General features: G+C 40.6%; 2 protein-coding genes across 7 annotated transcripts in view; both read right to left on the reverse strand.

The window, feature by feature from the left end:
* The window catches only part of LOC116561406 (calcium-binding tyrosine phosphorylation-regulated protein), a 36,829-nt gene extending 25,324 nt beyond the window's left edge, over positions 1–11,505 (reverse strand). For 4 of the 6 annotated variants that reach the window (XM_032293177.1, XM_032293176.1, XM_032293175.1 and 1 more), the window contains exons 1-3: positions 10,650–11,504; positions 7,442–7,602; positions 7,297–7,350 (exon numbers count right to left, since the gene is read on the reverse strand). In XM_032293177.1, the coding sequence (XP_032149068.1) occupies positions 7,297–7,350; positions 7,442–7,589 (202 nt within the window). In that variant the 5' untranslated portion in view covers positions 7,590–7,602; positions 10,650–11,504. Of the gene's footprint in view, positions 1–7,296; positions 7,351–7,441; positions 7,614–10,649 lie in introns of those variants that run through there. The other 2 variants (XM_032293178.1, XM_032293179.1) reach the window with 2 other exon arrangements.
* A 4,775-nt stretch (positions 11,506–16,280) lies between these two features.
* The window catches only part of TTC39C (tetratricopeptide repeat domain 39C), a 120,944-nt gene continuing 117,388 nt past the window's right edge, over positions 16,281–19,836 (reverse strand). The window contains exons 12-14 of the mRNA XM_032293182.1: positions 18,828–18,932; positions 17,383–17,421; positions 16,281–16,819 (exon numbers count right to left, since the gene is read on the reverse strand). Coding sequence (XP_032149073.1) covers positions 16,730–16,819; positions 17,383–17,421; positions 18,828–18,932 — 234 coding nt within the window. The 3' untranslated portion in view covers positions 16,281–16,729. The remainder of the gene's footprint in view (positions 16,820–17,382; positions 17,422–18,827; positions 18,933–19,836) is intronic.

The following is a 19,836-nucleotide window of genomic DNA, read 5'->3' on the forward strand; positions in this document are numbered from 1 at the left end:
TATGTTTTCTTTTGTTTGTTTAGAGATGGGTCTCACCATGTTGCCTAAGCTGGTCTTGAACTCCTGGGCTTGGCCTCCCAAAGGCTGGGATTACAGGCGTGAGCTATCGTGCCCTGCCCTCTGGGTGTTGATCTCTGACATTACTGCATTCATTGCTCAAAATGGTTCCATTTTGTGGAAAGTGTGCCCTGTTTATCTCACTAAAAGACTGGCAGATCTTCCTAATTTAGTCCTCTGTAGCACCTAAGGCCTAGCTGCCAATTTTTATTTTATTCTCAGCTTGGATGTTATGTGCTATAGCTCTCTGCTCATGCCACCTTTTCCCATCCTGATTCCATGCTCGTCATCACTCTCATTGGGATAATCCAAAAATATCAAGACTCACTAAAAACCATACACAGTGGCCAGGTGTGGTGGTTCACGCCTTTAATCCCAGCACTTTGGGAGGCTGAGCTGGGTGGATCACCTGAGGTCAGGAGTTCTAGACCAGCCTGGCCAACATGGCAAAACCCCATCCCTACTAAAAATACAAAAATTAGCCACGTCTGATGGCATGTGCCTGTAATCCCAGCTACTCGGGAGGCTTAGGCAGGAGAATCACTTGAACCTGGGAGGCGGAGGTTGCAGTGAGCTGAGATCGTGCCACTGCACCCTGCAAAAAACAAAACAAAACAAAACCCACATAGGCCACAGGAAATCAGTAGTATCTCAGGCCCATCTGAGAAATGACCCTCCATTATTTCCAGCCTATCGCTTCAATATGCAATTCTCATTCAACAGATATTTACAGAATGCTGGCACATGACAAGTACAGTCTAGGTACTGAATGTGGCATATGTCATGCTAAATGCAGGCCATGTGAACCACATGGCTTCTCTGAGACATGGATTCTTCTGGATAGCGCCTAAGAAAGCAAAGAACAAGCCTTCTGTTCAGGTTTTAGAAAAAAAAATTTTTTTGAGATGGGGTCTCACTCTGTCACCATGATGTGCAGTGGTGCATTCTCGGCTCACAGCAACCTCCACCTCCTGGGTTCAGGCAATTCTCCTGCCTCAGCCTCCTGAGTAGCTGAGACTACAGGTGCCCCCCACCACACCCAGCTAATTTTTTTATTTTTAGGAGAGATGGGTTTTCACCATGTTGGCCAGGATTGTCTCAACCTCTTGACCTCATGATCCATCCACCTCGGGCTCCCGAAGTGCTGGGATTACAGGCACAAGCCACTGTGCCCAGACGGTTTTAGGGAATTCTGATCAGAGAATCTATACCTACCTTACTTATCCCCAGTTTCTATCTCACCCAGCACTTTTTAGGTTCTAGCCACACCCCGGTACCACAACCCCCCTGCCTAGAAGGACTTCCCATTTCCCTTCCCTTTACAGCAGGAACTGACCGTATTATATCCTATTTCTTTTACTCCTCTATTGTTTATGTAAAGTAAAAATTTGATTCTGCTAGCTTTGATTTTTAAAATCGAGCTCTGGAAATTTCAAGAAAATCATTCCCTCTCAACAGAAACAGGCTGTTGCAAGATTCCAAATTGTTAGCTTCCTTATTATGAACTTTGTAAACTCAAAACTGAGTAATGACTTTCTTGCTCCAAGCTTTATTTGCCTTTCCTCTAAACTCAATGAATGCTTCAATGGGTAGATATCAACAGAGCAAACAGGAATGATTAGGAGATATGTGAAATCTAAGTATACTAGTTTAATATTTTTCGAAGTATCCCTACAACACTGAAGAGTTTGGATTTTGTGGATAAGAGGGAGCTATCAGAGCTTCCAGATTAGAACAGAGTGATATATCCAGCCTATAAAGCTAAAAATCAAGATGTCCTTCCCTTATGTCTTGACTCTGTCTTCTAATGTCTCTGACCTTATCTTGGCAAACTGGTTTCCTGTTTAGCTTTACTGATTGGCCATACCTGCTTCCTGTCCAGTCCCTTATTCCCTTAGTCTGATATTCTGACCCCACTTCTTGTCTATACCATTTGCTCATTGATTTATTTGGCCTTCTTTCATCAAAACTATTCCCCAACTGATTAATAATCTGACCACAATGGAAATGCATGAAGGACCAAAGCCCCCTCCCACTATCATCATGTGATCAAACTTTTTCTAAGCTTAATTAAAGTCTTACCTTGGTACAAATTATCACCACCCTGCTTAGGTAAATGCAAGACTTCAAGAAATAAAAGGGGAATTTTGGCATAATACCCATCCCTGTTTACGGAATCAGGATAGCTGTACTTGAAAAAATGCCCAGGAAGGTTGCAGAATAGTGCCAGAGCCTCACAAACTTTAGTATGGATAAGCCTGAAATACATATATATCCCTTCTTCAATTATGAAGGGATAGTTACAAGTATGTGTAACCAACTATCAAAATAAGGCATAATAAAAGCATTGGCATAAGAATTTAAAAGCTCAATATGAATATTTCAATACAATGATGATGTGCATAACTGCTTTGGTGCTGCACAGTAATTGCAATTAGGCCCAATGATCAGCAGCAGTTCCTGACTATAATTATTCTCATGTGACCAAGCCAAGAGTGTCCAGGATCACTTAGAAAAGTTCACAAGATAACTAAGGGATCCAGGTAGGCTAGGTCTCCTTGATTCTTCAAATGAGGTAGCTATTTCCTATCTCTGTGACATCAGACAGGGATGACACTGGAAACAGGACTCAATTTGGCTGTCGGGGATGAGAGATAATAGTGGTGATGAGAAACCACTGCCATCTTCACTGAGTGATGAAAAGATCAGAATCTGCATAATCTGGGCTTCAGGTTCCACACAAAAAGGTAGGGGGGGTGGTAGGGAGAAGTGAAATAGCGGGAGACAATATGGGGAAAAGGGAGCTCAAATTCCTCTCCCTTCACTCCTTGAGTTTGAGGATCTAAGATTTTTCCAGAGGGGTCCTAGAATGTAATATACTCTAGAGTGGGAAGAACATGAACCACACTACTAAGGAGTTCACATCCTAACTCTACCTATTTCTTACTGTTTAGAAGCTTAGAAGTTTTAAAATCACTCTTTAAGCCTCAGATTTCTCTTGAGTAAAATTGCAATTACGTAATTTATCTTGTCTAATTGACAAAATATAAGTGTCTAGGACAAAATAGTTAATAAATATTAATTCTATTCCCCTTTTTTTCCTGGCACATACTAACTGGTGGATTTAAAGGAATGACTCTCTTGCCTTAAAGTATTGCCTGAGTTTCTAAAATCCCATCAATTAAAGATTTATTTGGATTAATGTAAGAAACTCTTCTGAAAAGCTGGAAAAAGGGAGAGCTTTCATTGATTCACATGGTAGTGTGCATATGTTTAACAAAACTAGAAAAACAAGAATGGGATCCAAGAAAGAGCTTCAAAGGATGAGCTGTTTTGGAGATGGGCATGTGAGCAAAATGACACAATGAACATGGCTCTGGATAGAGCCAGGGACCATCCTAAAGACACTAAGCTCTGGAAAAGGGGAAAAAAGATGAAAAAACAACTTGCTCCCTTGTCTGATTCTTCTTCTCTTACCTTCTGTATTAACCTGACTGTGCATGAAGTCTTGAAGCTACTGGGAAAATGGGTAAACACTATGCTGTGGTCCTGTGATCAAGTCTTATGATGAGGCCTACCAAACCCAGGGCTCTTTCTAGGATGAAGTATTCATCCCAGAATGAAGTATTCAACAAAAGCAAATGATACAGGCAGGGATATTCTTATCTCCATGCTTTCCATACATACAGGCAGCTTGGTAGTAATGCTGCTAGGCAGCAGACTCACCAGTTTAGGAGTAATTTTGGAGGATACAACATCCCCACAGAGCACTGTTATGAAACACATCTTTCATGCTCATATGTGATATCTGAGAGATGAGGGAGAACCAGTGCACCAGGGATCACAGTCAGTTCTTGCTCACGTCACCAAGTTCTAACATCTAGTGCTGTCTTTAGGCTGATCTAGCTTCCTGCTGAAGAGACTGACGGACCAGAATAAGGGTCAGCTGACTTAGTCCTCAAAGGATACTTCCTTTCCCCATCTTGCAAGTCAAAGTCTGAGAGGGCCTCAATCCTTGGGGCCAACAGAGCATGTAGGGTATTATAGGTAACAACATTGTTGTTTAAAACTGGGATCCACAAAGGGGAAGTTCTATTTAACAAAAGAGAAAATACTACCTGTTATATCTAGTTTTTTTTTTTTTTTTTTTTTTTTTTGGGGGGTGGGGAGATGGAGTCTTACTCTGTCACCCAGGCTGGAGTGCAATGGCCTGATCTCGGCTCAATACAACCTCCACCTTTCCGGGTTCAAGCAATTCTTCTGCCTCAGCCTCCTGAGTCACTGGGACTATAGGTGCACACTGCCACGCCCAGCTAATTTTTTGTATTTTTAGTAGAGACAGGGTTTCACCGTGTTGCCCAGGCTGGTCTCAAACTCCTGTGCTCAGACAATCCACCAGCCCCAGCCTCCCAAAGTGCTAGGATTACAGGCGTAGGCCACCGTGCTTGGCCTATACCTACATTTTTATTGTGGAGAACTGACCAACCATGCAACCAAATTTACCCAGAGCTTCTACAGGAATAGCAGTTGGCGAATTATGTTCTACAAAGTAGGATCCTTGCCTGTATATTACTAGATAGTACCTCTTTAGCCCAGAGTAATGCTTTCCTGGATGTAGGTGAACTCACGCAGTCCATGACAGGACCTAAGTTAATGGATTATGTCCAGTAAGAAACCATTTGGGATAATAAAAGACAGACAAATGAGCCGAACTGAACAAATAAGCCAAATGGTAGCGCTGAACTCTTATTTTTCCTGATCATACCTTCCCATCTTCCTAGTAAACTACAACAAGCAATGTTCATTTCTACTCTACTGCCTAAAGAGTAATCTATTTTTACAACTATACTATGAACTTGCTTTCAGGATTACTGTATACCATGTCAGCCTCCTCGATATCTTTCATTATTGGAGGAGAAAACCGGCAGTATCTCCTTTATCTCCATTAAAGGATGGCTGCTCCATTAATTTTGTTATTCTGTTAATTTTGAGCCCTGAGATTCAAAGATATTAACCTACCTAGACCAGAATCTAATTTGTTTAGTCCACTTGCTAAGCTGAACGGTGGATAAATCCTTCAGTAAACAAATTCAAAAGCAACCAGTTAATTACCTTCCACCATAAAGATTCACTGAATCACCATTCTCAAACAGCAAGCCTGCACACTCCCAATACTTTCAAATAGTGCTTGGTATAGAGGATACAAGTACACAGACGGTAATAACCCCGACTAACAAAGAAACCAGACTCACTGCCAGGGAAAGAATTAATGCTCTTTCACTTGTCTGTACATCCTGCTGATGGTAAGCAAGTCCCAGACCTGTTTCCTGTGCTGAACTGAGAATGCCATCAGGTCCGGCAGGAAAGCAGCCAGACTAGATGAGAAAATATTCCTGAACCATAATGCTTCATTCTCTTGCCCCTTCAAATGCTGATCCTTGCTATTCTGGATCTTGAGTATCTCTTTCACTGCAGACCCAAAGCCTCAATTTTCCTAGTTAAGATTTTTCCTCTAGGATTTTCCTAGTTCGTATTCCATAATTTCTCTCTACCTTGGATATCTATTAACATCACCAAAGTGACAGTATAGAAGTAGCTAACAGCTCACTGAATCCTTTTTTTTCTATGATCTTTCCAAAATGTTGGCCAGCCAATATAGTAAGAATTCATTATTTCTCACACTAGCGAGGAGTCTCCATATGGCTTCTTCACAAAATTCTGTGAAAAGCTTTTTCTTGCCATTCTTTTAGATGTGTACATCTTCGATGGGATCTGACCATTATATCCTCTTTTGTTTATAGTGATCTTCCCAAATTTTCACTATGTAAACTTTGCCTCATTTCTCCCCGACTTTTTCATTGCTTCTCTGTCAACTGAGTTTCATACTGTCATGTTCACATTAGATATCAGACATTTACATATATACACGCCAAACACAAAGTTCTTCTAAGCAAATACACAAGACTATGTCACAGTGTCCGAGATGTGCTGGAGGTGACCACTATCCATGAAAAACCTCTCTATAAATAGAGACACTATTTGAGCAAAAATTGTGGTCAGAGACACCTAACTATCTCCCGTCCTCCAGCCTGGACTGCAATTACACCATTAGGGAGAAAATGGGTGGTTGGCCTTTGCCAACTATCTGGGCTAGGCATGGTGGCTCACCCCTGTAATCCCAGCACTTTCGGAGGCTGAGGTGGGCAGAACACTTGCCGTCAGGAGGTTAAGACCAGCCTGGCCAACACGCCGAAACCCCGTCTGTACTAAAAATACAAAAATTAGCCAGGTGTGGTGGCATATGCCTGGAGTCCCAGCTACTTGGGAGGCTGAGGTGGAAGAATCGCATGAACCCGGAGTCAGAGATTGCAGTGAGCCAAGATCACATCACTGCGCTCCAGCCTGGGCAAGAGTGAGACTCCATCACAAAAAACAAACAAAAAAAACTTCCAACAAAAGTATTTATACAACCTCCCTAAGTAATCTCATACAATCAAATTCTCCTCACACCTGTAATACCAGCACTTTGGGAGGCTGCGGCAGGAGGAGTACTTGCATCCAGGAATTCAAGTCTAGCCTGGGCCACAGCAAGACCCTGTCGTTATCAAAAAAAAAAGAAAAAAAAAATTTATTTACTGTTTTGTTTTTTTTTTTTTTTGAGATAGAATCTTGTTCTGTCACCAGGTTGGAGTTCAGTGGCATGATCTCGGCTCACTGCAACCTCCGCCTCCCAGGTTCAAGCGATTCCCCTGCCTTAGCCTCCCAAGTAGCTGGGACCACAGGGGCACACCACCATGCCCGGCTAGTTTTTTGTATTTTAGTAGAGACAGGGTTTCACCATGTTGGCTAGGATGGTCTCGATCTCCTGACCTCATGATCCACCCGCCTGGGCCTCCTAGAGTGCTGGGATTACAGGCATTAGCCACTGCACCCAGCCAAAATTTTTTAAAAAATTAGTTGGACATGGTGACTCACAAGTGCAGTTCAAGCTACTTGGGAGGCTAAGACAGGAGGATCCCTTGGACCCAGGCTGCAGTGAGCTATGATGGTGCCACTGCGCTCCAGCCTGGGTGACAGAGCATGTCTCTAAAAAAATAATTTTTTTTTTTTTAAAAAGGATCAATGTGATTAAACATAAAATAATTTGTGGGCACCATTCTTGAGTTTGAATGTATGCTAGTAATGATGCAATAATTTATAAATATCCTTATTAAAACTATTGCTACTTGTGGTACTTACCTTTAGTCTGATGAAATTGTTTAACCAGATCCTTTATATCCAGAGAAGTATTCCCTGAAAGAATACAGGAAATACAGATACATAAAATTCCCAACTTAACATGTTTTCTTTTTCAAAGTAGCAAACATATAAAGGAATAACAAACCTTCTCTATACATAGTAAGTTCTTTAAAATAAACTACTGCAAACTGGTTGATGTTTGATGGGTTGCTTTTGATAGTGGCTCTGCTAATTCCTTCGAGTAGAGTCTTGAGGCCATAGGGTATGCCAAATCTGGACGTTGAAGAAATCATTTTGGCAGGATGTCTGTAACTCAACTAGAATGGAAAAAAACAAAGTCTTATAAATAATTAATTTTACTGAAATAGTTCTTATGAGTTAACTATACTTTCCAGGAATAAATTATCTCCTATTAAAATTATTAACTTTAGTTATAATATTTAGGTATTCATTTTAGTAAAATGGACTAATTCTTGATGGTAGTTAAAACACACACACACACACACACACAACTCTACTACCAATAGCTTACTAAGTGCAGATGAGCAATCTAGTACCATTACAGAAATCCACAGGAAAAGCTCTGCCAAGACCCTTAGGACATTAAAAACGAACGAAAAACAAAACCTGCTCTTAAAATTCAGTGAATATTTTGTGCAGCTAACATTTCATGTATGTTTCTAAACAAGTCCACACAGGCACTGGCCCTTCTGTACTTATATTAATCAAAGGTTACAAGACAGTTTTTTTCTTTAAGAAAATATCTTTTTTCCTTATTTTTCTAAATACATCCTCAGACATGTTGCTTAAGTGTGCATTCTTTAGGTTTAAATTTTTTTTTTTTCCAGCTTGCTTCATACCTGCAGGAATAAGTTTGTTTTTAACATTAATCAGAGTGGGTATAATTTATTGTGGCATTATTATACCACCCACTGTCATCTGTACCTTTCTTTTCTCGTATCTCCCTTACCCTCTGCGCAAATTTTCCCTTATGTTTCCCTTTCTGCCTTTCTGACTTTTAAGTAGTATCAAACGTATTGCACAGACCAATCTGTAATTCTCAGAGTTGCAGAGGCTGGCGCCTTAAACTGTGTCAGGGTGTATGTGTTCTGACTCCTTCTAAAATATCTCAGGCTTCTAAAGAACAAAATTAAATATTTAAGAAAATCCCTAAAGTGGTGAAGGGAAAACTGACAGGAAAAACAGAATAAAGGACAGGTGAAGTTAGTACTCCAGTGCATGCCTCAGTGCCTTTACTTTGATAAAGATGGGTATCAAATCTGTCCCTGAGCTGCCAAGCTGCCAACACAAAATAGGAAACAGGTGGTTAAATGATTCAGGTTTCCTGAGGTGAAAAATCAGTTCCTTGGGAGAACCACAGCTATTCTGGATACCAAAACCCAGGAGAAATTTCTCCCCCAAGTCCTTGTAAAGCAAATGGTGTGATGTCCTCAGCAACATCCCTACAGTAAATAATGAGTTTCATGGGGCTAAGTGGCATAGTTTAGTTATAACAATTATAGAAGGGCCCAGGTTCTATTATAAAGTAACTAATATAGCAAAATGTTGAATACTTAAAAGCACATCTCATCTTCCCAAAGGTCAGGACAAAATGAATCTGGCCAAAGCACACTCTTAATGAAAACTTCCTTTCACAGTATCATTCGACAGATTTACTGAATTAAACCATCTTTAAAAAATCAGAAGTGATCTAGCAATCCCACTGCCGGGTATATACCCAAAAGAATGGAAATCATACACCGAAGAGATACCTGTACTCCCATGTTTGTTGCAGCACTGTTTACAATAGCTAAGATTTGGAAGCAACCTACCTAAGTGTCTATCAACAGATGAATGGATAAAGCAAATGTGGTACATACAATGGAGTACTATTCAACCATTAAAAAAGAATGAGATCCTGTCATTTGCAACAAAGTGGATGGAACTGGAGATTATTACCTTAAGTGAAATAAGTGAGGCACATAAAGAAAAACATTACATGGTCTCTTATTTGTAGTAGCTAAAAATCCAAACAATTGAACCCATGGACAGAGCAGAAGGATGGTTACCAGAAGTTGGGAAGGGTAGTGGGGGCCTAGGTAGGGGAGGGGGAAAGTGGGGCTGGTTAATGGGTATAAAAAATGAATAAAACCTACTGTGAGATAGCACCACAGGGTAACTGTAGTCAAGAAGTTAATTGTACATTTAAAATAGAGTGTAACTGGATTGTCCGTAACACAAAGGATAAAAGCTTGAGGGGACAGATGACCCATTCCCCATAATGTGATTAACATTGTATGCCTGAATCCAGACATCTCATGTAACAATTTTTTTAAAAAATTGAAAGTGGGGCTTCGGCAGGCCCACATGCTAAATGCTAATGGGCACAGGCAGCACTCATATATATCATATGTATAATTTTCTTTCAGTACCCAAGGTGAGTAGTAGATAGTCCGTTAAGGCTTCCAGAAACCACGATGGCGCCAACAACCTTTCAGGAGGCAGTTAGCAGTTGGTGCTACCAACAGTGGGGACAGCGGCCATGCACTCCATGCTCCCCTGTCCTAGTTCTCACTCCGACTTTGGGAACGTGAGGGGCCAGGGACGCTAAACATCCTACAGATCAGTTCCCCACAAAGAACGATCCTGAGCTACCTGAGAAAAATCAACGGGTGAAATCGTCACAAACACTATTAGGGTTAAGAGCGACAGCTTAATATTCTCCCCAGATCACTCCTATCAACAATACTGGTCCAACACTAGCACAAGTAAACCCTCCCCCGCCCAACTGCAAATGTCCCTGCGCCAGCTGCCACAAGGGTCACGCCATAAGCAAGAAACACGATGCCTTTCAGGAAGCGAGCGGGGGCTTCGGAACCACAGGTAACGGAAACCGCACTCTCCAACTCCTCCCTAAAGCGAGACTCCGTCAAAAAAACAAAAACAACAAAAAAACAAACAAAAAAACTCTGGTGTGTGGGCCCCCGCTGAAAAAAAAACAAACCACCTCCTGTGTGTGGGCCCCAGCTGCGTCCCTGCTCCTCGTTTTGCACTTGGTTTGGTCTCTTTGGGAGAGAGGAGAGTGAGACGTAGGAGGCTAGGCGTGCTCATTTCGCCTGCACTCGTTCAGGAGGTGAGCGACGGACCCGCCAAGGCCTGGATTCGGGAGCGCCACCACAGCGCTGGCAATCCGCTGGCCGCACTCCCCGCTGTGGGCGGTGCCGCCCCACAGGCCCCCAACTCCGAGGACCCTCTGCTTGGGGCCCCCACGACCTCTCCAGTTACGCGAGACGGCCTGAGGCATAACTGTCTCCGAGGCCGCAGGGTGCGCCTTTTCCCCAGACTCTCCCCACCTTCTTGACGGCTGCGTTCTTAAGAGCTTCCTCGTTACCCGCTTGCGGGCGGCTCCTGAGGACGCCTGAGCCTTGCGGGCCTTTTTATAGCCCCGGAGGCGCGCCAGGGCGTGCGTCACAAAGCCCCGCACGCACGCAAGGGGGCGGGGCCACAGCGGCTGCAGTCAATGAGAAGCTGAGAGCGAGGGAGGCCGTAATGTGGCCGGCGAGGGCGGCATATTTCTTCTTTTCTGGCTAAATCTGAAGGAATTCAGGTGAATTTATTTCCAAACAAACGGCCAGGAGTAGCTCTAAGCGTCGCCTCTCCATCTTTGGTCGTTAGGCCTAAAATTAAAGCTGGTTTGGAAGGAAATAGATTTATGCTGGTGCTGTCTTGCTGTCGCTGCCTCGCCATTTCACACACTGCTCCTGGCCCCCAAAACTATAGCTCTCTTCCGTGACCTTTAGGAAGAATAATTTCTGCCGCGGTGTAGACATAAAGAGTGAATAACTTTATGCAACAGAGTACTTTTTCTTTTGGGAGACTCTCCTGTGGAATGGGAGTTCAGCATGAATCCCGAAATTTCCTGTTTCTCCATAGTTGAGATCAGGCACCATCTATCCCTCAAAAGCACACCGTCAGGGGCAAGTTGCAAGTGAAAGAGTTACTGCCTGTAACTTCCACTCAGTGTTACCAAACTAAAGGAATGTTGTTACGTTTAAAAACGCCCACTCTGTGCTCTTTCACTCATTTAGGCTCAGGTATTTGGGCGGGGGTCATTTAACACCATAATCATGATTATTGGAGTACAAGGAGCCTTAATTTTGATCCATCTTCAAATGTTTAAAAAGCAACTACTGTGGCCGGGCGTGGTAGCTCACGCCTGTAATCTCAGCACTTTGGAAGGCTGAGGCAGGCCACTCATGAGGTCAGGAGATTGAGATCATCCTGGCCATGGTGAAACCTCGTCTCTACTAAAATACAAAAAAATTAGCCAGTCTTGATGCACCTGTAGTCCCAGCTACTCAGCAAGAGTCTGTCTCAAAAAGAAAAGCAACTACTTTAAACCAAAGAGAATCATCAGGGCAAATATCTAACAACAACAACAACAACAACAACAAAAAACCCTATTTTTTAATTCAGAAAATATTAGGGCTTCCAGAGCACTTTGCAATAAAAGGCAATGTTAAGGTCAGTCAGCATTATCTGGGGTCATTCATTAATCCATTTAATAATTGCTGAGAGCCAGGCAAGTTCCCTCTTCTTGGGAAGATTACACACTTAAAAAGGGAGAAATAGCGAGACTACATCTCAAAAAAACAAAAAAACAAAAAAAAAAAAGCGGGAGAAATGCTTTTAGACTGTGTTGGTGGGTCTGCCGATGATACAGTTTTCATCCTTCATCACTTGCCTCCAGCACCACTTTGGTAATGTAAATAAAAGTGGGATGAGGTTGTCATGATTTCTGATGGCTTGGTTTATAATACATAGAGCTATCAGAGAAATAATGAACTGAACTACTAAAAATCCTAAGTACAAACACTGAGACCGCATCTATGGTGTTTTTTGGAACTGGAGACATTTATGGTTTTTTAACCCAACCTGGGTGGGTCATCTCAAGCATCTATTAGGTGTTACGGTATTATGCAGAAATACCTGTAACTCAGAAAATAAGATTTTACTCTTTCCTCATTGCAATGTTTTGGTTGAGTCACTCTGAAATGCAAATTGTTTCAATGAAAACATCCAACCAAGAACTTTCAAACCATTGCCCATCTGCTGCTTTCATTTCTTGAACTCTTAATGATTTGATGTGGTTTCACAATGTTGGCCTTGGCCTCCTTTTCAGTCACCAGTATTTTATTTGTTGGTCACCAGTGATTTAAAATGCAACTCTTGTCTTCTTTTCTACTGCCCCTCCCCCACACCCCAAATCCTTACCCTGTGGAAGTCCATGGTTCTGGGTGTGGCCTCTGCATACCTCTCCTATTTCATCTCTCACCACATGGTTCCCACTTGACCCTCCAGAGTCTTGAACACACATGGCATTTGTCACCTCTGTGCTTTTTGCGCATCAGGTCCAAGGCCTTGGATGCTGCTCCAGCAAGTGTTTTCACCTGACTGGATCCTGCTTATCCTTTAAAACTCATCTCAGAAATCTCCTACTTTAGGAAGCCAGTGAGTTAGAAGCATTTTCTCAGTGGCCCCATGATGCATGCTCTATGACTTACCCTTGCTACATAATTCTATATACTTCTGCTTGTGTTTGACTCTTCTCCCAGTTTTACTAAATACTTAACAAAAGATAAATAAGGCAATGCTTCTCTAATCCACATCATCTGCATAAGAACTCATCCCAGGAGCTTGTTAAAAATGCCTTCCCAAGCCCTAACTCAAACCTATCAAATCAGAATCTCTATGTAAAACACGAAAATTGACAACCACTGGCCTCTGGGAAGAGGAACTAAGCATTACATAGAGATCACCTGGGTTTCAAATGTGTTGCTTCTATTTCACACCCAAGTCAACTAGGTGATACCCTTGCTAGTTTTCACAAGAAAGCCAGTTAAATTGTGCTCTTGGTGATTTCTGCATACTTTACTGAGGAAGGAGCATATCTGTTATGGACCAACTTTTTTTCTTGCTCCCCTATCCTTTTCTCTTTCTGCATTTCTTCTTCTAGCTTCTGAAGTATCTGCCTCAACTATATATCTTCTTGGATGATCTCAATTTAACAATAGTCTTTCTACAAAATATACCATCCACAGAAACCAAAACAGTACATCATGACTCTGTGAATGTGTATCTTCATAGTGTAAGGCCACATTTGAACACCTGCCACCATGATTTACTCAAGGAAGAAATCCGATGGAAAAGTTTATACAGCAAAGAAGCGTGTGTGTGTGTGTGTGTGTGCGTGCGCACGCGCGCACATGCACATGAGCACATGTGCTCATTTTAAAAATCAGATATGACTTGTCCTTTAACTTTAGCTGGCAGAGACAGAAAAGTGCAAATTCGGTAAATAATTGACTTACACAATATGTGACAATAAATATTCTAATTTTCTGTGACATCTAAAAGTTATAATTCTTTACTCAGTAGAAGACAGCTATCAGGTGCTAAAATAAAAAAGATACCTAACCCATTGAAGGTAAAATCTTAGTTATATTAACCAGCAAGGTACATATTACATTATTATTACTAGACCATGCCTCCAAGTGTGTCAATTTATAAAAGTGTTCAGCATACATAAAATATACATTAGAGATTTCTCTCATCATAGGCACAATCTAATACAAAAATATATTTGACATTTAAAAATTAGAAGATCCATTGAGAGCCTCCAAAATAGGAAAGGGGAAGGAGTAAGTGATGACAACATAAAAAAAGAAACACACATAGATGCAAATAGTTCCACTTATATGATTATTGTCTTCATCAGCAAAGGGTTAAGAGCAGTTTACACCAAACCAAGTTACCAGGCGGATCACAAGCAGTTCACAGGTTGGATGAGTCACAGCACGCAGGCCAGAAAATGTACTCAGACTTCGGTCAATCTAATGGGACAGTGCACTCACACTATGGTTTTGTTTTGGAGTCTAGAAGCTCCATCTACCCACTCTCCATGGTCTACCACCATGTTAACATAGATGTTCCAAGGGGGCCATCTGTACCAAGCCTAGGATAGACTCTTTAAAAAAAACAAACAAACAAACAAACAAAAAAACCTGGCTGGGCGCAGTGGCTCATGCCTGAAATCCCAGCACTTTGGGTGGCCGAAGCGGGTGGATCACGAGGTCAAGAGTTCAAGACTTGCCTGGCTAAGATGGTGAAATCCCGTCTCTACTAAAACTATAAAAATTAGGCGTGGTGGCAGGCACCTGTAATCCCAGCTACTCTGGAGGCTGAGGCAGGAGAATTGCTTGAACCCGGTTGACAGAGCCTAGATGGCACCACTGCACTCCAGCCTGGATGACAGAATGAGATTCCATCTCAAAATAAATAAATAAAATTTTAAAAAGACCTACACTTTGACCAAAGAAAACCTACAGGATGGTGTTGCAAAACACAAAATTGTCTATCCAGGTAAGTGAGCTGAACACAAACTCATTTGAAGTCCTGAACTCTCTATGGGGAAATAAATGTAGTTTTGTAAGCAGGCAGAAATAAATCTTTTGAAAAAGAGTCAATTATGTAATCTTTGAATATGGAATAATAGTTCAAACAATATTTTAAACTGAAAATTCAAGAATGAACTCTGAAACAAGAATGCCATGATTCAGAATGCTCCCATGATCACGACAGAAAAGCTTGTCACCTATGCTGCACGTTAAGAAGAGAACAAAATGGCAATAGCCGTATTTTAAAGATTCACAATGTTCTTCTTCCCTTCAGTCTAGGTAAAACCAGATATTCAATATTTTGGACACCAATTTTTCTCTTCAGAAAAAAGTTCACTTCTTGACTTCTGGAGGCTCTCATACACTGAATATAGGAGAGCAATCTCTTCTCTCTTACTATTATGTAAAATCCACACCGAATTCACATCAAGAGAAAGTCAATGTGAATAAACAGTTTTGGCAACAGTCTACTGAAAAGTGGTCAGTAACACAGATGAAGAAACATGAATATAGTTTTGCCAAAGTCAGTGAGAAATAACTTCTTTCAAAGAAATTATGATTATTCCTTCAAAACAAGGTCAAATCAGATTAAATTTGCCAACATTCTACTTGCTTTTCTCATGTTTTATTTTGAAAAGAAATATTAAAATATTAATATCATGAGATCATGCTTCAGCCAAAAGAATTTGTAAATAACGATACTCCAAAATGATACCCTTTTGCTCAATAAAAATTTCTTTAAAAACCTAACCTTAAACATTGAGCAAAATATGGCAATGATTCTTAAAAGTGACTGAGGTATTTAGATACTTCAAAACCACAGGTTTGCAGTACTGGGCATGGAGGTAAATTAAATGACAATAAAAATTAGAAATGAAGGATAAAAAAATAACTTTGAATTCCTTTTATAATATCTAAATAACCTGAGCTAAGGGAAAAATGATTAAAACCTGGCACTGTGTAGCCCAGCAAATGTTCCACCAGCAAATATTTTGAGGCAAAAATCTATGTTCATTCACAAATAATCTTTCAAGTCATTTGTTAAAAGATTTCCAAATGTTGGTAATTTGACAATTTTCAGAAAGAAAGGAAAACTCCCAAAATGTAGATATTATTTGTCTAATCTATAGACTATGCCTTCTAACAGATTAGCAAAAGGGTTACACTTTTAGTTGTAAAATTATCTTCTATTAATATTTGCTACTTGGTTGGCTTTCGAAGGAAAAGAGTGTCCATCACTTTGAAACATTCTGTAGACAATCTGGAGATGAGTATTTCTGTTGACATAACTTCAACTGAAGATTTTGTTCTTTTAATAAGTAAAGCATGGAATTCTGGCCTATTAACATGAATTATTTTTATAATAAAAAGAACAGTTGGTCAGGAGATCTGCTTTCTATTCTTTGCTCTGCTGATAACAGGAATAATTAATTGGGATAAGTCAATTAGCCTTTCTATGCCTGAGTTTCACTGTCTGCAAAGGGGGGTTAAGAATTCTTATCTGTGCTATGTTATTCACTGGAGTTGTGAAGATAAAGTAAAACGCTAGAAAGCACTTTTATTTTTTCAAAACACAAATATAAATGTTATGTCATGATATTGTTAATAATTTACAGGTATGTTACCCATTCAGATATGTGCTTACAGTAGGTGTTCCTACAGGATCTTGGGTTGGATATTTTGTTTGATTTTTAAAAATAATAAATCACAAAACTAAAATGTTTGAGCAAGGTCACTTAACCCTCTCCCCGGGTGGTTAGTTATAACCATCATCATCCTCCTCAGCATCATTATTACTTTTTAGCTACATGTTTAAAAGAGGAGATCTTTAATATGTCAGCTTAAGTGGGAAAATGTGTCCCTGGCACAGGTGGTTTTCAGAAGAAAAGCCGATCTTCACAAGAGCTTTGTCCTCTGCTTTTATTTTAAAGTGCGGACCCTGGGTGGGGAGGGACAGAGCAGGTGTTCCGGGTCTGTCACTGAGGAACTAATTCCCTCAGAGAGGCCAGAGCAGCATGGATGCGGACATGCAATCTGTTTTCAAAGTCGTAGCCAGAGAAATCCTCCTGTAAGATCAAAGAAAGATATTTATGCCCTCTGTTAGCTAAGCTTGCACAGGGTACTGTGGTATAAAGCACACTCAGTTTTGTACTTCCCAAAGTAAAATCTCTACACTCCTAGTAAAGGCTTCCCATCCACTTGATTTTCATATTACTCAACCTCAAACTTTGTATTTATTTTTGAAAACAGCAACTGAATGTCAATAATGTTCTCTTTGGACAATTTTCCTCATGTTATTCTTGAAAAAGTAGTCTTACATTGTGCTCAATATAAGTTACTGTTAGAAATTCTTAATTCAAGGACATAGTTATAAAATCTAAAGTTATTTTCCCACCCAAACACTAAGACTGTTTCTAAAGCAGGATGAACTATTTCATAGGAGTTCCTTATGATCTTGTAATTTCCCTTAAAACTCAAGAGCTCACTGATGCAAGTGGTGATCATTTTTCCTTTCCAGAAATATTACCAACCAGAACATCACTGCATAAACTTTCTTGAATTCAGACTCAGGTGTACACTGTACGGGATAAGAAAGGCCACTGGAGAAAGGTAGATTCAGGATATTTACCTTTGCTTGAAGAAGTAGAGTTCTGCCTCTTCCTACAGTCTATAAGAGAAACACATTATCCCTTAAAATCTGTGTTTATATATATGCAGGCAGAAAACAGTACAAGGAGGCTATGTTAATTAAAACAATTCACAGTAGACACAGCAGTGAGTCAAACTGTTCATTCAAGCATAATGACTCCAATATTCTTTCTTTTTTCAGATGGAATTTCACTCTGATGTCCAGGCTGGAGTGTGATGTGCAGTGGCAAGATCTTGGCTCACTGGAACCTCTGCCTCCCATGTTCAAGCAATTATCCTGCCTCAGCCTCCTGAATAGCTGGGTTTACAGGTGCCTGCCACTACGCCAAGCTAATTTTTTGTATTTTTAGTAGAGACAGCATTTCGCTATATTGGCCAGGCTGGTCTCAAACCTCAGGTGATCCACCACCTTGGCCTCCCAAAGTGCTGGGACTATAGGTGTGAGCCACTGTGCCCAGCCCCAATATTTTTAATATAAAAATGTTTATCTGTCTATAGGAGGACATTACTTGATATATAATTACTTGATAAATAATTTTTCATAGTCTATAAAAGGTAAGCTCTAAAATATATTAGTTTAAAATCTTACTAAACAACCTTAAAATTAATGATTAGATAGTAAGTTATACAGCTATAACCTTTCTTTCTTTCTTTTTTTTTTGAGACAGAGTCTTGCTCTGTTGCTCAGGCTGGAGTGTAGTGGCACAATCATGGCTCACTGCAACCTCAAACTCCAGAGATCCTCTCACCTCAGCCCCCAGGTTAACTGCGGCTACAGGCATGTGCTGCCATACCTGACTGTTGTTTGCTTTTTTCTTTTTTGTAGAGATGAGGGTTGTCTTTGTTGCCCAGGTTGGTTTTGAACCTCTGGGCTCAAGTGATACTCCTGCCTCAGCCTCCCAAACTGCTGGGATTACAGGCATGAGCCACTGGGCCTGGTCATATTTTATCTTTTAAAAACTGTGTTTTTCCTATACTTTTTCTACATTTAGATACACAAATACTTAACACTGTGTTACAGTTGCCTATAGTATTCAATATAGTAACATGCTGTGCAGGATTCTAGCCCGGAGCAACAGGCTATTGGTACAGCCTGGTTGTGTAGTAGGTGATACCATCTAGGCTTGTGTAAGTACACTCTACTCTGATATTTGCACAACGAAGGAATCGCCTGACAGCACCTTTCTCAGAATGTCGTTGAGAGATGTATGACTGTAATTTGAATTCTTGGGAAGAAATTAGCTCCTTAAAGAGAGTAAGATAGTATTACTAGCTTCTTGGACTCATCCTAAGTGAAATCAAGGAAAACAAAGTGAAGAAAACTGTGTTGAATCAATTTGTTTTAAATGAAAGATGCTTTGTGTTTGCTCACTTCTACATTTCTGTTGATGAACATTATTAAAATATACATACATAAGACCTTACCTCTGGTTTGTCTAATAGAAGACAGCCAAGTTCATAACAGGCATAAGGCTGAACATACAAGTTATTCTGACGACACAATTCATCCTTCACAGCCCGCTGGAAGTACTGAAAGGGATGCAAGTGTTATTGGATGAATTCATTTTCCTACTTAGCATAAGGCTTATTACAATCTTCAAGAGCTGGTGGGAAGGGGGACTCATACTCTGTTTTCTAGATCAGATTTTTTCTTCTTTCCTCATCTTCCTATTTGTATCTGAGAAGTTCTTACATGCTGCCTGATGTGCATTCCTTCGAATATATCAGACTAATCTGTGCTACTTATTTTTCCAGGGCACATATTAACCTCTACTGATTTATTACTAATAACATGTTTATCTGTATCTAAGAGTGTAAACATCCCATTTTAATATTTAAAACAGAAAACATACAAGGCAACTACCATCTCTTGACATGTGTCTTGATTGTATCTTGTGAGCACTTAAGCATTTGATCTAAAATAAGCTCTTTAGGGCTGTAATAACTACCATAAGCCCACAGTGAAAGACTAAAGTTACAATGACATTATTATCTAGGATTTAAAAGCCAAAAGTCTCCTAATACTGTACACTGATTCCTTTTTTTTGAGACAGAGTCTTGCTCTGTCACCCAGGCTGGAGGGCAGTGGTGCAATCTTGGCTCACTGCAACCTCAGCCTTCTGGATTCAAGCAATTCTTGTGTCTCAGCCTCCTGAATAGCTGGGATTACAGGCGTGTGCCACCACACCTGGCTAATTTTTGTATTTTTAGTAGAGACAGGGTTTCATTATGTTGGCCAGGCTGGTCTCAAACTCCTGACCTCGAGTGATCTGCCCGCCTTGGCCTCCCAAAGTGCTGGGATTACAGGTGTGAGCCACTGTACCCAGCCACTATACCCTGATTCTTTCAAAGTGTAGTCAAAGTAACACTGATACATACTTCTTCAAAATAACCAATCTCACAAAAAAAAAAATTGTTTAGAAAAATCTTTCCA

Source organism: Sapajus apella, unplaced genomic scaffold (genome assembly GCF_009761245.1).
Source record: "Sapajus apella isolate SASKATOON/1434 unplaced genomic scaffold, GSC_monkey_1.0 scaffold29, whole genome shotgun sequence".
Taxonomy (NCBI): Eukaryota; Metazoa; Chordata; class Mammalia; order Primates; family Cebidae; genus Sapajus; species Sapajus apella.